This window comes from Microtus oregoni, unplaced genomic scaffold (assembly GCF_018167655.1).
Source record: "Microtus oregoni isolate MIOR12 unplaced genomic scaffold, Mior012 000005F_ref0000423, whole genome shotgun sequence".
NCBI classification, from domain to species: domain Eukaryota; kingdom Metazoa; phylum Chordata; class Mammalia; order Rodentia; family Cricetidae; genus Microtus; species Microtus oregoni.
The window spans coordinates 26,766,240-26,781,280 of record NW_024543064.1 but is presented as its reverse complement, the minus strand read 5'-3'; the positions used below and the strand labels follow the sequence as shown (position 1 = coordinate 26,781,280).

Below are 15,041 nucleotides of genomic sequence, written 5' to 3'. Positions count from 1 at the left end.
TTTCAGCTGGGCAGAAGTAGTGAACACCCTTGATCCCAGCACTCGGGAGGCAGAAGCAGGTGGATCTCTGAGTTCCAGGACAGCCAGAACTGTTACACAGAGAAAAACCTGCCTCAAAAAACAAAGAAAGAATTTCATTTCCTCCACATCCTCACCAGCATTTGTTGTCGCTTTTGTTCTTGGCTGGAGTGGGAGTTGAGAAAAGTCATTGCATCTAGAGCATACATCAGAACGCAGAGGTTGTCCTCACTGTATCAAGGGTAACATTAGGAGGTAGCAGCTGTTGGTTGGAGGTACTGAGACCTTGAAGAAAGCAGTGTAGAGAACAGGGATTGTTTCCCATGATTTACAGAGCTGATTTTCTTTTTTTTTTTTTAAATATTTATTTATTTATTATGGACACACTATTCTGTTTGCATATATGTCTGTAGGCCAGAAGGACACCAGACCTCATTACAGATGGTTGTCAGCCACCATGTGGTTGCTGGGAATCGAACTCGGTTCCTTTGGAAGAGCTTGCAATGCTCTTAACCACTGAGCCATCTCTCCAGCCCAGAGCTGATTTTCTGAAGGGATTTTACGTCCTTTCCATGGCTTTAGTCACAAGACCATCCCGGAACACCTGGAGTGTCTCATGTTGTTGGGGACCACAAAGAGTCCACAATAAGGACTGAAGTTGTGGGCTGTGAGGTTTCCCTTCAGAGAACATATAGATCAAAGGTCTTTGAGGAACTTGCTTTATCCCCCACCCCCCCAAAAAATAGAACTTTTGTGTAGCAATCAATAAATCCGCATTTGCACAGCTGTTCAGAGTTCAATTCATCAAGGCTGGACCTCCCTGCTGTCACAGGTCTAAATTCAGCTTGCAGTGACCCTCTTTCTGTGATCATCTGCTGCAACACGGAACACCGACAGTTGGTGACAGCCATTCACCTTGGGGTGAGATGATTTCAATGCACTTTGCTTGTTTTGTTTTGTTTTGTTTTTTGAAATGGGATTTCTCTGTGTAGCAGCTCTGACTGTCCTGGAACTTGCTTTGTAGACTAGACTGGCTTGAACTCACAGAGATCCGCCTGCCTTTGCCTCCAGAGTGCTGGGATTAAAGGTGTGCGCCACCACCACCTGGCCTCTATGACTAACTAGTGTGGCTGTTTTGTGTTCTGGTCTTCAGGCAAGCTTTATTTACTAAAATACAAATGAAATATCACAACAGGGAGGTGGTATTTGTTCTAGAGGGACAAAGACTGCCTCTGGATAGACACAAAATAGAAACGGCCCATAGGCAAATGGCAGTTTATAAAGGTAAAACAGGGAACCCCATGTTAGGATGAGATATTTAATTAATTTATTTATTTGTGGTTTTTTGAGACTGGGTTTCTCTGTGCAGCTTTGGAACCTGTCTTGGCATTTGCTCTATAGACCAGACTGGCCTTGAACTCACAGAGATCCACCTGCCTCTGCCTCCGAGTGCTGCCATCAAAGGCGTGTGCCACCACCGCTGCCCAGCGAGTGAGCAAGGTGTTTAATTTTAATTGGGCATGTTAATTGGGTAGGGGGCTTTTGATTGCTGGACTTCAATACTCTGATAGTTGGACCTTGGTAGTTAGCCTCAGGAGGAGGAAGAGGTGGCTAGCTTTAGGAATACAATCTGTTTTTAGCAAGGCAGAGGGACTGGGGGATAAGGACAAGGCCTGCCAGAGCCAAACGTTCAAGTGGGCTTTTGTCTCTTCAGTGACAAGCATTCATCTTCAGTGACAAGCCAGCTCACCTCACTTTGAGGGCAGGGTCTGAAGCTCCTGGATCCAGTTAGATTAGCTGGCCAATGAGCTCCCAGGAGCCATCCACTCTGCCTCCCTGGAATTCTAGGCTCTGTGCCTGGCTTTTACGTAACTGCTAAAGTCTGATCTTGGGTCCTCATGGTTGCACACCATCTTCCCTGCCCCACGCCTTTTTGAGACAGGGTCTCAAGTAGCCCAGGTTAGCCTCAAACCTCCTACACAACCAAAGACAACCCTGAACAACATCTAGTCCTCTTGCCTTCAATTCTAAAGAACTAGGATTACAGACACATGCCACTACATCCAATGTGTATGTACTGCTGGGGATCCAACCGAGGACTCTTCATTCTAGGCAGAGACTCTGCTAAGCGAACTACAACCCCAGTTGCCCAAACCCCTGCATATCTGATATGCAGGATACCTGATATACGCACACACACGGGTAGCAATCCATAGGTTGAGACACACTGACCTAAAGTCAGTAGGAAAAATTAAGGCCGAATGCAAAGTCAATAAGTGACATTTTAAAGTTTACACAGAGCGCTTTGCCGGGCCACCCACCAGGACAACCCAATCAGCTCCACTCCAGTTCCTCTGCACCCAACCAATCCATTGCTCAGCCTTCGGCTACTTTTGTCGAAGGCGCACCTCGATTGGTCGAGCCTGAACCGTCATGGCTGCGCCCATGTGACCGGCCCCACTGCTGAGCGGTCAATGGCGGCGCAGGCCCGCGGGTCAGGAGTCACTATGCTGCGGGCGGCGTGGCGCGCGCTGAGCTCTGTTCGTGCCCAGGCAGTGGCACAGGCTCCGGGGTCTGCGCTGCGAGGCGGAGGAAGCGCCAGTCTGCCTTCAACACGCTGCGGCTTGCAGACTCCGAGTGAGCAGCGGAGCAGGAGACAGGGGAGCTGGGCAAGGATGGAGGGTACCAGGCACCCGGAGACTGGAGAGAGGCAGTGGAAGGATGCGAAGCTAATGGTGGTGGCTCGGAAAGGAGTGATGAAGTGGGAGTTGGGTGCAGGTGCACGCAGTCCGTGGTAGGAGGGTCGTGTCGGGCTGCGGAAGGAAATGAGTCTCAGCCTTTTCTGTTCTGCATAGGTCTCCTGCTTGCCGCCCGTGCATACGCCACCCAGAAACCAGGTAGGAGGGCTAGGTTGAGACTGGACGCGGAAGAGACCCCGCCGGGATAGCTTGGGGTGGACAAGGGGACAGAGGTGGAGCGCCCCTACATCCACGTCTTATAGAACCCTAACGAGGAGGCAGGAGTAAGAGTTTTCGAGTGGAATACTAGTGAAAATGAGTGAGTTCTTGGCTGGCCACACCAGACCTTCCCAGAGTGGAACGCTTTTTATCTGCCACTCTGACTTGTAGGGTGTCGTTTCTCACCCCCAAGTTAGTATGCCTTAGGGCCCTCTAAGGAACAAATGTTATTTGAGGCTAGTTTACTTTGTGTGAACCAGTGCTGACATGAGCGTCAAAGGATCCATTGAAACACGTTGTTATTAGGAGTCAATCATGCTAACATATGAAAAACACCCTTAGCCCTGTGTTCAATAAATCGTAAGGTGTAGCTTCTAGCGTCATTTACCTAGTGGCCAAGCAGAGTCTGACTTAAGAGGATAGATCATCTTGGTTGGACTGGACTGAGTTGCACTCCAGGGACACAGTAGAAATGTGTGGGCCAAAGCTGAGCTTTTGGTCATCCATACTAGATACTGACATTTTCCCCAAGGCTAGCTGCACTTTCTTGTAACTGGAGGTTTCTCCTCCCATCCAGCCCCGCAGCCGCTTTTAAAATAACCACTCAGAGGCTTAATATTAATTACACACTGTTTAGCCTATTTGCTTAGGCTTATTATTAACTAGCTCTTACAACTTAATTAACCCATTTCTGTTAGTCTATATTTTACCACGAGGCTCATGGCTTGTGACCTCACATCTTGCTTCTCCAGTGACTGCTGGCATCTCCCTGACTCCGCCTTCTTTCTCCATCTATCTCTGTTTGGATTCCCCCCTTGGCTCTCTTCTGCCCTGAAAACATTCATAGCATACAGAGGGGTATCCCACATTGCTTTCTCTGCCCCTTTATTTCATTCATTTGTCAGCCAACCAGCAAGCTTTGTTAAGTGCTTATTCTAGGTCAGACCATGAACCAGACTAGGAATTAAGTGGTTCAAAGGAAGCCAGGTTCACTCCTATCCACAGGAGAACCTGTCCCAGTGTGGAACTGTAGAACCAAGTGGGTTTGTGAGAAGTACCGCCACGGTATATGTCTTAAGAAAGACCATCTGGGGGCTGGAGAGATGGTTCCGCAGTTAAGAGCATTGACTGCTCTTCCAGAGGACCTGAATTCAATTCCCAGCATCCAAATGGCAGCTCACAACTGTGTGTCACTCCAAGCTCAGACAGACATGCAGGCAAGACACCAATACACCATAAAATAAAAACAAATAAATAAAAAACAAAGACCATCTGTTTGCAGTGTGACATATGAAGCAGGTGCCCACAGGGCTCTCAGAAAAGAAACTGAGCCTTTTGACCCCAGGCATTTCTCACGGATTTGGGGAGTGGGTGAGAGGAGGGAGAGGAGGAGAGCCTGGGAGAATGAGAGTTAATCCTGTCTTCCGTTCCATTCCTGTATTTGACAGTCCAGCCCAGCCGAGATGATGAGCCACCCCCTTCCGCGTTCATCAAAGAATACAACAGCATCCTTCCCAACATGGAGAAGTATGCAGGAAGAAACCTACTGGAGGACACAGGAGTCCTAGGAGGGTGGACAGGGAGTGGGGGAAGGGGGACTTTACAGCCTTGGCCTGTTGTACTTAAAGTTTGATTATGTGGGGCCCTGGGTGGGGTGAGCACTGGGAAGCACCCCCAGAATGCTGGACTCAGGTGGCTGGTGCTCATGGAGCCCAACTACCCTTTTCTTCCTGGTTCTCTGAGGGAAGACCTGGTATCAATAGACACCAAAGAACTCGCATGCTCTTGGCAGAAGTCTATCTTCTCTTGACCTCACAAAAGCCCCGGGAGGAAAGAAATTGAATCCTATTTGTATTGAATTATTCATGGTCTGTGTTACACATCTAAGGGACAGAGTTAGCACTTAAATCCCGAGCTGTCAGACACCAAAGCCCAGGTCCTTCTCAGCCCCTGTCCAGTGGGAGCTGGGCTGGCTCTAGCCTTGTCTACTGTGCAGTCTGGCTATGTCCAGCTGAGGTGGACATCCTTCCTCTGCCTTCCCCAAGACAAGACCAGAACACTCCAGCCAACAGCCCCAATTGTCTAATGCTGTTTTCAGCCCAACAAACCAGAGCCATGTTGCCTTTGAGTCCCTGAGAAATGACTGCCCACTTCTGGAGAGCTGCACTTCTTACAGAAGTAACTGTCATTTGTTCTTGCTTTATTGTTTGTTTTGTTTTGTTTTTGTTATTCAAGACATAGTTTCTCTGTAGCTTTGGAACCTGTCCTGGAACTAGCTCTTGTAGACCAGGCTGAGCTCAAACTCACAGAGATCCACCTGCCTCTCCTCCCAAGTGCTGGCATTAAAGGCGTGCGCCACCACCACCGCCCGACTGATCTTGCTTTTTCTGTTTGTTTTGTTTTGTTTTTGTTTTTCGAGAAGACAGGATTTCTCTGTGTGGCTTTGGAGCCTGTCCTAGAGTTTGCTCTATAGACCAGGCTGGCCTCAAACTCAGAGATCTGCCTGCCTCTGCCTCCTGAATGCTAGGATTAAAGGTGTGTGCCACCACCACCCAGCTATTATTGCTTTTTAAATCTTATTAACAATTATTTTTATTATGTGCATGTGTCGGCATGTGTGTATGTGCCCGTATGTGTGAGTGCTCACAAGGGCCAGAAGAAGGCAATGGATTTCCTGGAGTTGGAATCATAGGAGGTTGTGAGCCTGCTGATGTGGGTGCTGGGAACCAAACACTAGCTCTTAACCGCTGAGCCATCTTTCCAGTGCTCATTTTTTTATTTATATTTACTACTGTGTGTGTGCATGATGGGAGTGGAGACGACATCTATCCAGCTCACGTGTGGAGATCAGAAGACAGCTCTGTGGAGTCAGTTCTCTTTTAGAGCCTTATGGTCCTGTGGTCAGCCTTAACAGCACCTTTATACATCTGATCAGCCCTGTTCTTAGGGGGTTTTTTTGTTTGTTTGTTCTTAGTTTCAATTTTTTTATTTATTTATGTGTATGTTTTGCCCACATAAATGTATATGTACCACATGTGTGCCTAGTACATACAGCAGTCAGAAGAGGGCATTGTATCCCCTGGAACTGGAGTTATATATGATAATAAGCCACCAAGTGGGGGGCTGGAAACTGAACTTGGGTCCTCTGCAAGAGCACCAAGTGCTTTTAACCACTGAGCCATCTCTCCAGGACTACCACCTTTAAGATAAGGTCTCTCTTTTCCATTTTCCCTTTTTAAACTACTGTCAACTAGTTGAAATGACTAGTAGTTGGACTAGCTAGATGGCTCGGTAGTCTGGAGTGTTGTCACTTGTCCAGAGGACACAAGTTTTGTTCCCAGCACCCGTACCAGACAGCTGAGTCACCTATAACTCAGAGATGCAGGGGGGTCACACAACTTGTGGCCTCCACAGGCACCGGCACACATACAAATACATAATTTTTTTTTTTGATTTTTTGAGACAGGGTTTCTCCGTAGCTTTTGATTCCTCTCCTGGAACTAGCTCTTGTAGACCAGGCTGACCTCGAACTCACAGAGATCCGCCTGCCTCTGCCTCCCAAGTGCTGGGATTAAAGGCGTGCGCCACCACTGCCTGGCCCAAATACATAAATTTTTAAAGGAAAAAGCATTTCTTCCCCTTCCCAGTGTTGACTCATTGCTCTGTTTTTTCCACAGGGTTGATGATGTTGTGAAAAGAATCTTGTCTTTGGAAATGGCCAACAAGGTGAGTGTCTGTGCTGCCCTAAGTCTTGGCCTCCCTCAGCCCACTCCCTGGGAACCCTTCCATCCCTACACCCTAGGCTTCCCAGTTAGAACGTTTATCCCAGTGTCAGGCTCTATCCAAAGTAAGCACTGAGAAGAGAGGGAGTTTTGCTTCTCCATGGCACCGCTGACGCCTGAGAAACAGTAGGTGCGCAGTAAACACGTTGTCTTAGTCATTTTTTTTCCCTGTAAAATGACACTGTGACCAAAGCAACTCTTATGGGCCTAGCTTGCAGTTTCAGAGGTTTAGTTCATGATCATCATGGCAGGGAGCATGGTGGCATGCATGTAGACACAGGATCAGTAGCTGAGAACTACATCCTAATCCGTAAGCAGAGAGATACTAGAGCAAGCTTGGTTTCTGAAAGTCCAAAGCCCACCCCCAGTGACACACATCCTCCAACAAGGCCACACCTCCTGATCCTTCTCAGGTAACACCAGTCCCCGGTGACCAAACATTCAAATATATGAACTGGGGGCCATTCATATTCAAACATCACAGATGTGTACATGAATGAGTAAGCAAATTTTAAGGCTATTAAGCCAACAAACTATTTCTCTTATCTCCGTTTTTTACTTTGGGCTCATGAGGATTGAGGATATGAGTAACAATGTGGTTGACCAAGGCTACAGTGAATGCGATTTTTCTAGGCCTTGCAGCCATGACTGCAGCCTTCCAGTCAGGAAGGTTAGTCTTCAGAGGATCATACACCAAACACATTTTCCCCAATTTCTGTCTTCAACAGAAAGAGAAGTCAAAAGTCAAGCAAGAACAATTGATGAACAAGATTGCAGAAAACCCTGAGGATTCCAGAACCTTGGAGGCTCGAAGTTGGTCCAGGGGCCCTTGGAAGTGGGGGTACAAAGGAGTCTGCTAGCTGGTACCTGGTCTAGGAGGGCTCTTGATGTGGCTTGGGAAGGGGAGAGACGTGATGGACTGGAACTCTGGTCCTGCCCATTGCTCTGTGTGAAGTCACATGGGTCACCTATCTTCTCTAGGGTCCCTGATTCCTACTCTAAAGATGGAGCTAGCTGGGGACAGGGCAGAAGACTGTGTCCTACATTATGGCAAGACTGTGAATCTAGAGAATAAGAACACACCCTGAAAACAGAAGATGAGGCTAGTAGCAGTGAGACTCACATCTGTGGAGTGCTACCATGCCCATTGGCATGGGACATTTCCACATTCCTATTTTAGTTTCCAGCTGGAATTAGCAATAGCAATCGTTAAATGTGAGTGAAAGCCCCTCTTGCGTTGAACCAAGGAGCAGCAGTTGAGCCAAGGGGTGAATTGGCGGCCCCACGCAGTGTCTGTCTTTTTCCGTCCCTGTTGCTATTACCCTACATTACAGCTTCTATCACTGCCTCCCTCTTCGTCCTTCATTCACTTTTTTAAAAATTTATTTTGTTAGCCAGGCAGTGGTGGTGCACACACCTTTAATCCCAACACTCGGGAAGCAGAGGTACGGGGATCTCTGTGAGTTTGAGGCCACCCTGATCTGCAAAGTGAGTTCCAGGACAGGCTCCTAAAGCTACAAAGAGAAATCCTGTCTCAAAAAACCAAAGGGAATTTTTTTTTTATTCTGTTAATGTATATGGGTATTTTGCCTGCATGTATGCCTGCACTGTGTGTGTGCATCATGTCAGCAGAAGTCAGAAAGGGGCTTCAGATGCCCTGGAACTGGAGTTACAGACTGTTGTGAGCCACTGTGAGCTGGGAATCAAACTTGGATCCTCTGGAATAGCAACTATTCTTAATCCTGCACCACCTCTCCATCTTGTAAGTTAGAAGTTTTAGTTCTAAAAACTTAATAATGAAAGCACAGTAAAAGGGAAGGTTTTAAGTTTATTCTTTATTATTATTATTGTGTGTGAAAATATATGATGTGTGGGTACATGTACACGTGCGCCACACAAGGAACCTGTCTGGAATTTGAGAACAGTTTTTACAAGTCCATTCCTTTCTCCACCATGGATTCCAGAGATTGAACTCAGTGCCACAAGCACCTTTACCCACCCCGCCACCTTCTAGATGGACTCTTGACAGCTTTAGAGTCTGAGATTAATGCATTGTCTGGGACCTCTAGTACAATCATGAGTCATTAACCATGATGTACGCTAGAGTTAATTCCTGAATTTAATGCTCTTTAAGTGTGTTCAAACTGTGGCCCACAGGCTGCATGTGCCTCAGGTAGCTATGAGTGGAGCCCAATTCAACACAAAACCACAAGCTTAATTAAAACATTGAGGGGTTTTCGGTTTTGTTGTTGTTTTTAGGGTGTTTGTCTTTTTTTCTTTTAGACCACTGGTTCTCAATCTTCCTAATGTTGCAACCCTTTAGTACAGTTCTTCATGTTGTGGTTGCTACTTCATAACTAATTTTGCTACTGATATGATCATAATGTAAACATCTGGTATGCAGGATATCTGATGTGTGTTCCCCAAAGGGGTTGAAACGCACAGATTGAGAACCGCTGTTTCAGACATTGTCTTACTGTGTAGCCCCGGCTGGCCTGACACTTGTGCTGTCAGCAAGCTCACAGAGATCCACCTGCCTATGCCTCCATTGTTTTTGTGACCGAACGCATTGTTCTTGGGCGTGAGCTTTGCACATGAAAACGCTAAGGCACAGTGTCACAAAATAGGACGAAACTTTTGCCATTCAGAGTGCTGTTTACCAGCCAGGCAGTGTTATACCCCCAATTCTAGGTAGAGTAGGCAGAGGCATTACAAGTTTAGTCTGGGCTCCATAGCAAGTGTAAGGTCAGACCGAGCGTCATAGTGAGTCTGTCAGCCACCTTTTCCCACTGCCCCTCACATACGCAATGCTATTTTCTATGACGGATAACGACCTTTACGGATTAAAGTAATTTCCTTTGCTTTTCTGGTAGAATGATAATCCATAGTCTTTTGAGATCTTGCAATTCAGAGTGCTTTGGGGTTTAGAAAGAGCTATACAAAAGCATTGGTGATTGTTACTCCTTTGGTTTTAAAACACGAGGTGGGCCCGGGCACTTCCTTCCTCTGTGCCCAGCTCTCATCCTCTGTGGTTTGTGGTTTCAGTTGTTGCCTTGACTCTCAGGATCCGCAGTTATGAAGAACATATGCAGAAACATCGGAAGGTAAACCCCGGGCTTCACCTGCAGTTAATCCACAGTAGGCTGAGGGAGGGGACCCTGGGGTCTTGGGAGTAAAGGGCTCTGGAGCCTAAGAAGCCAGTGACACCTCAACTCTAGTAGGAAGACACTTCCCTCCTGCCTCTAGAGGGACAAAGGGATCCTTACAGGACTCTGCTGAGGGTCATCAGTGGTCAAGAAAACAGACTGCCAACCTTGGTCACATTGGACTCATAGTGGGTGTTTAATACATATTTGCTGAGTGCACGGGCAGTCATGACCTGTTCAAATCCTAGCTCTGTTGGTTCTACTTAAAGTCGCTGTGACTTTAGGAAGCTTATTGGTCTGAACCTGTGTTTTCACAATCTGTAACACAGGACTGCAAGGATTACAAGAATCGGTACTAGCAGTTGGTGTCGTGCATGGCAGTTCTCTAGGCTCTTAGCATCATCTCTCGTAAACCTTGGAGTTCCTTTCAGTTTCTTTCTAATCTTCCAGAGGAGCAATCTTGCCATGGAGTGACATTATTCCTCTGGAGACACTGCTAGAAATAATGCCTGACACTTGAAATGAGGCAGTCTTGCCAAGGGTTTCATATTCTTTTTTCTTTCTTTTCTTTCTTTTTTTTTTTTAAATTTTGGTTTTTCAAGACAGGGTTTCTCTGTGTAGCTTTGAAGCCTGTCCTAGTACTAGTTCCATAGACCAGGCTGGCCTTGAACTCAGAGTTCCACCTGTCTCTGCCTCCCAAATGCTAGGATTAAAGACTTGTGCCACCACCGCCCAGCAACGACTCCACATTCTTAACCACTCACTGCTCAGCTGAGCAGCACAGAGCTGCCAGAAGTAAGAAATTGCCGTTAGTTTTGGACCCTGTGTTCAGGCTGACTTTGAACTCTCCACCCTTTGCTTCAGCTGCCTGAGAACTAAATTATAGGGTATGTGCCATCACATCCAACTATTTGTGGTTTTCTAATAAGTATGAAATTGTGAACACAGACTGGTCTAGCCTTGAATACTCCCAGTAGCTGGTTGAGCATGCTCTTTGGAAACCAGTTTTGCTCATTTGAGGTATAGAATTCTAGAGCCCCTCACAGAGCAGGACCTAGAACAGAGGATATGGTCCTGTTTCTCCCTACTCAATCTGACAGTCTGCTAAGTGCTGGAGAAGCTGAGTAGATGGTATAGGGGAGAGTCACCCAGTCAGTAGACCCATTTGAAGACTTGACCTCAGGGTACTGAAAGTCAAACCAGCTCACACCTTTATTCTACTGTCTGTAACTATGAACATTGACAGTACCTCCTGCAGAACTGTAGTAATGTTTGCATAAGATTGTTGGGATGGTTCAGTGAAATGACCATACATCATTAATGGTAAATAATGTTAATATTTATAGAATACTAAAAGTAAGAGTAGTAAGTATGGTGGCTTAGGCCTGTCATCCCAGCAAGTAGGAAGCTGAGACAAGAGAATTACCATGTGCTTGAGGCCAGCCTGGGGTACAGAGTAAGACCTTGTCTCAAACCAACATAATAGTGATACAGAATCCTCTATAGGACAAAGCCCACAAACGCCATCTGCTGATGAGCATCGACCGAAGGAATAAGATGCTCAAACTCCTCCGTCAGACCAACTATGAAGTCTTCGAAAAGGCGTGCAAGGAGCTAGGGGTGGAATATACCATACCTCCTCTGCATGCCCAAAAGGTCCATCGCCGCATCCTGGCCAAGAAAGCTCTGTGCATTCGGGTAAGAATCAGTACAGTTGGTTGCTTTGATCAGTCTCCCTGGACTGAGGTGCACAGTAGAAGGGAGAAGTTGTCTGTTTCTGACCATGGCTTAGAACTGGCCTGGTCACCAGCACATGGAGAAAGAATGAGGTTCCATCAAGATAGCTCCTATAGATCTGCCCTGCAAAAAATTACAAAGTCTTTTCCTTCTCCCTTTCTACCACCAGGTTTTCCAGGAGGTTCAAAAGCTAAAGAAGCAAAGAAAGGCTTTAAAAGATGCTGCAGCAGCTGCCAAAAAACAACGTAACCAGGAGGTACCAGAGGACCCTCCCAAGCCCTACCAGACATGACCAGAAAAAACTAATAAAGTCTGTTCTGCCTTGAAGAATGATAGAAGATGGCCTTCCTTTCAGCCTGAGAAAGAGGGATTTGTTCTCCATTTGGCCCTGGGATCTCAGAGGCAGAGACCCTGCCTTCACCCAGTGGATACAATCATAGAAACATGTCATGTTATATGTTTCTGAGAGGTAATGCTGACCGGATAGCAGGGCAGCTGTCTCCTGGACTGGGCCCTAAAAGATGGAGTTTACTGCGCAGAGACAATGGCGTGTTGGCAGAAGGAACTGCAAGTTAAAAGGGAAAGAGATCTAGAGGTACTCATTCAGGAACAGTAGGACTCAGAAATTCAATATAGAACATTGGAGTTAGGGCTTCAGCATGTGAGTGGGTCTGGGGTGTAAAAACATTCAGTTCAGGGCTAGAGAGATGGCTCAGCGGTTAAGAGCACTGGCTGTTCTTCCAGAGGACCCAGGTCCAATTCCCAGCACCCACGTGACAGCTAACAACTGTCTGTAACTCCAGTTTCTGGGGATCTGATACTTCACACCAATTCATATAAAATTAACTAAATTATTTTTAAAAAAATTCAGTTCAGCCGGGCGATGGTGGCGCACGCCTTTAATCCCAGCACTCGGGAGGCAGAGGCTGGCGGATCTCTGTGAGTTCGAGACCAGCCTGGTCTACAGAGCTAGTTCCAGGGCAGGCTCCAAAGCCACAGAGAAACCCTGTCTCGAAAAACCAAAAAAAAAAAAAAATTCAGTTCATACTGAAGAACTTTGGACCTCATTCTGAGGAGGGAAACACCACAAAGAGAAAGATATGTTGCTACCAAAGAACACTGGGAAGATCAGGGCTGAGGCCTGAACCGGAGCAGTTTGGGAGCTGTTAAGTAACTGAAGCCCTAGGTGTTTAATAGCCTAGGGGTACAGGGCTGTGGTGCTGAAAGCCTGTAATTCCTGCACTCGGGTTAGGCACAAACGTCATTTCAAGGTCATCCTTGGCTGCTACTAGTTTGAGGCCAGTCTGAACTACGTGAAACCCTTTCTCCAAGAGTTTAAATTACTCAAGAAAACAATGTAAAAGAAAAATAGGCCATGTTTGAGTGGGAAGAATGACTCCTGAGGGCACAGGAGCCCCTAGAGATGAAGGAGAAGGTGAGTGGGTAGAAAGAATCAAAAGTGAAGATGAAGCTAGTTGGTGGCGATGGCCGCTGAGGCAGGTGGTTGTGACTACGCAAAGAAACCCTTTGTGGGGATGGGGGGGAGTGAAGATGAATTGTATGATTATCCCCTCCAGGAACAATGAGACTTTAATGAAATGGGCCTAGAGGTCCTATGTTACAGGTGCAAGTGACAACTTTTCAGGAGACTGGAGGGTAAGGAGAAAAGCCACAGCCATGGATCAGGCCTGCAGGAAAGGCACTGTTTTAAATGCCAACTTGCCTGATATTCAGATCCTGAAGATGCCCCCCACCCTGCCCCCTGACCTAAGACACGGCCCTAGTCCTGGCTGTCCTGGAACTTGCTATGTAGACCAGGCTGGACTCTGCCTACAGAGTGCTGGGATCAAAGGCGTGTGTCATCACTTCTTGCTCTGCCTTGATTCCAAAATCCATATACTGTCTGACACTCCGAGAGAGAAAAGACTAAGAGAAAGGAAGTCTGTTTTGACAAAACTTCAGATACTTTTGGGAGCAGAGGCTCAGCATAATACAAGGATGGGGTGTTAGGAAGCTCAAGTTGTAGGAGACAGTTTCAAAAAGGAACGAAGAGAGGAGAAAAGGAAAACCACGGAGTGTGTCATGGAGGATGCCAGAAGCAGGAAGCCATTAAAGGAATGTGGGGGAGGGGGGACTGCTTGGGTTTTTTTTTTTTTTTCTTGTTTTGGGTTTTGGTTTTTTGGGAGAGGGTTTATTTGTGTGGCCTTGGCTATCCTAGAACTAACTCCACAGACCAGGCTGGCCTCGAACTCACAGAGATCCACTTGCTTCTGCAAGTGCTGGGATTAAAGGCATGCGCCGCCGCCACCAAGCCTGGAATGTGCTGGGTTTTTGTTTTTTTGTTTTTTTTTTTTTTTTAAATAATGTCTTCTGAAATTTAGTCCAGCAGTCAGTGTAGCAGTGCAGTGATAGGAAGGAACAGAAATACAGAAAAGGACATTAAGGAATAAAAGTGAGAAAAGATTATGTGAGAAAAAGTATTTGGCGGCTGATTATTAATAGGACCCAGGGAGGTGTATGTGGGAGCCAAAGTTCAAGACTCAAGATTGCTGTGGTTGGAGGGGGATATGAAGTCTACAGGAATCCACTGAAAAGAACCGGCCGAAACTAATCCTGGAGCGGAAGGTGGAGGAGAGCAGTCTGCGGAGCCTACTTAAACCGTGGGGAGGGCCGGGCCGGATTGCGTCACTGAGTAGGAAATCTGGTGTGGCAGCGCTTTCGGGAGGGTTTAAGAAGGAAATATAAATGATATAATGCATCGAAATGAGGGACTGTATAGCTCAGGGTGCCTTCATGGCACTTGCCGTGATCTCACTGGTTCTTCTGAGCATCTCTAGGAGGTGGCTGACAAATCTGTCTAGAGCAGCACAGCGACGACGTCGGACCGCGACTCTAGGTCGGCTGGGCGGCTCCCAGGACGCTGGGGCCGACTTTCCTTGTTCACCCCGCGGGAAGGCTGGGGCCTGGCTGTGCCGCGGCACACCAAACGGGGATGACCGCAAGACTCGGCGTGCTGGCTCCAATGGAAAACTCAAAACAAGCGCTCCCCAGAGGCCAACGTCGTGCCGCCGTTCGGACCAATCCCCAAAAGCGGTGTTTGTCACCTAGCCCAATGAGCCCCGGCTCTTAGGCCACTTCACATTAAACCGCCCTCTGATTGGTTCATCTTTCCGGTCCACGGAGTTGCCCTAGCAACCGAACTGTGGGACGCGGAGGGGCCTCCAGGCTGCTAAATCAAACCGTGGGGCTCTTCCTTCACCTACCCTGCGGGTTTCCTGCACCATGTCGGTGCGGACTCTGCCGCTGCTCTTTTTGAACTTGGGCGGGGAGATGCTTTACGTCCTGGACCAGCGGCTGAGGGCCCAGAACATCCCCGGAGACAAGGCCCGCAAAGGTAAGAG

The 15,041-nt window shown here is 47.3% G+C and overlaps 2 protein-coding genes across 4 annotated transcripts in view; both read left to right on the top strand.

Moving 5' to 3' along the window:
• Positions 1-2,444: 2,444 nt before the first annotated feature.
• On the top strand, positions 2,445-11,985 carry Mrps15 (mitochondrial ribosomal protein S15). The gene is made up of 8 exons (XM_041652273.1): positions 2,445-2,655; positions 2,874-2,915; positions 4,424-4,502; positions 6,653-6,701; positions 7,486-7,570; positions 9,803-9,861; positions 11,410-11,601; positions 11,810-11,985. The coding sequence occupies exons 1-8, from the start codon at positions 2,493-2,495 to the stop codon at positions 11,930-11,932; spliced, it is 792 nt and encodes a 263-aa protein (XP_041508207.1). The 5' UTR covers positions 2,445-2,492; the 3' UTR covers positions 11,933-11,985.
• A 2,394-nt stretch (positions 11,986-14,379) lies between these two features.
• The window catches only part of Oscp1 (organic solute carrier partner 1), a 31,156-nt gene continuing 30,494 nt past the window's right edge, over positions 14,380-15,041 (top strand). Inside the window, exon 1 of one of the 3 annotated variants that reach the window (XM_041652400.1) lies at positions 14,380-15,034. In XM_041652400.1, the coding sequence (XP_041508334.1) occupies positions 14,923-15,034 (112 nt within the window). In that variant the 5' untranslated portion in view covers positions 14,380-14,922. The remainder of the gene's footprint in view (positions 15,035-15,041) is intronic. The other 2 variants (XM_041652398.1, XM_041652399.1) reach the window with 2 other exon arrangements.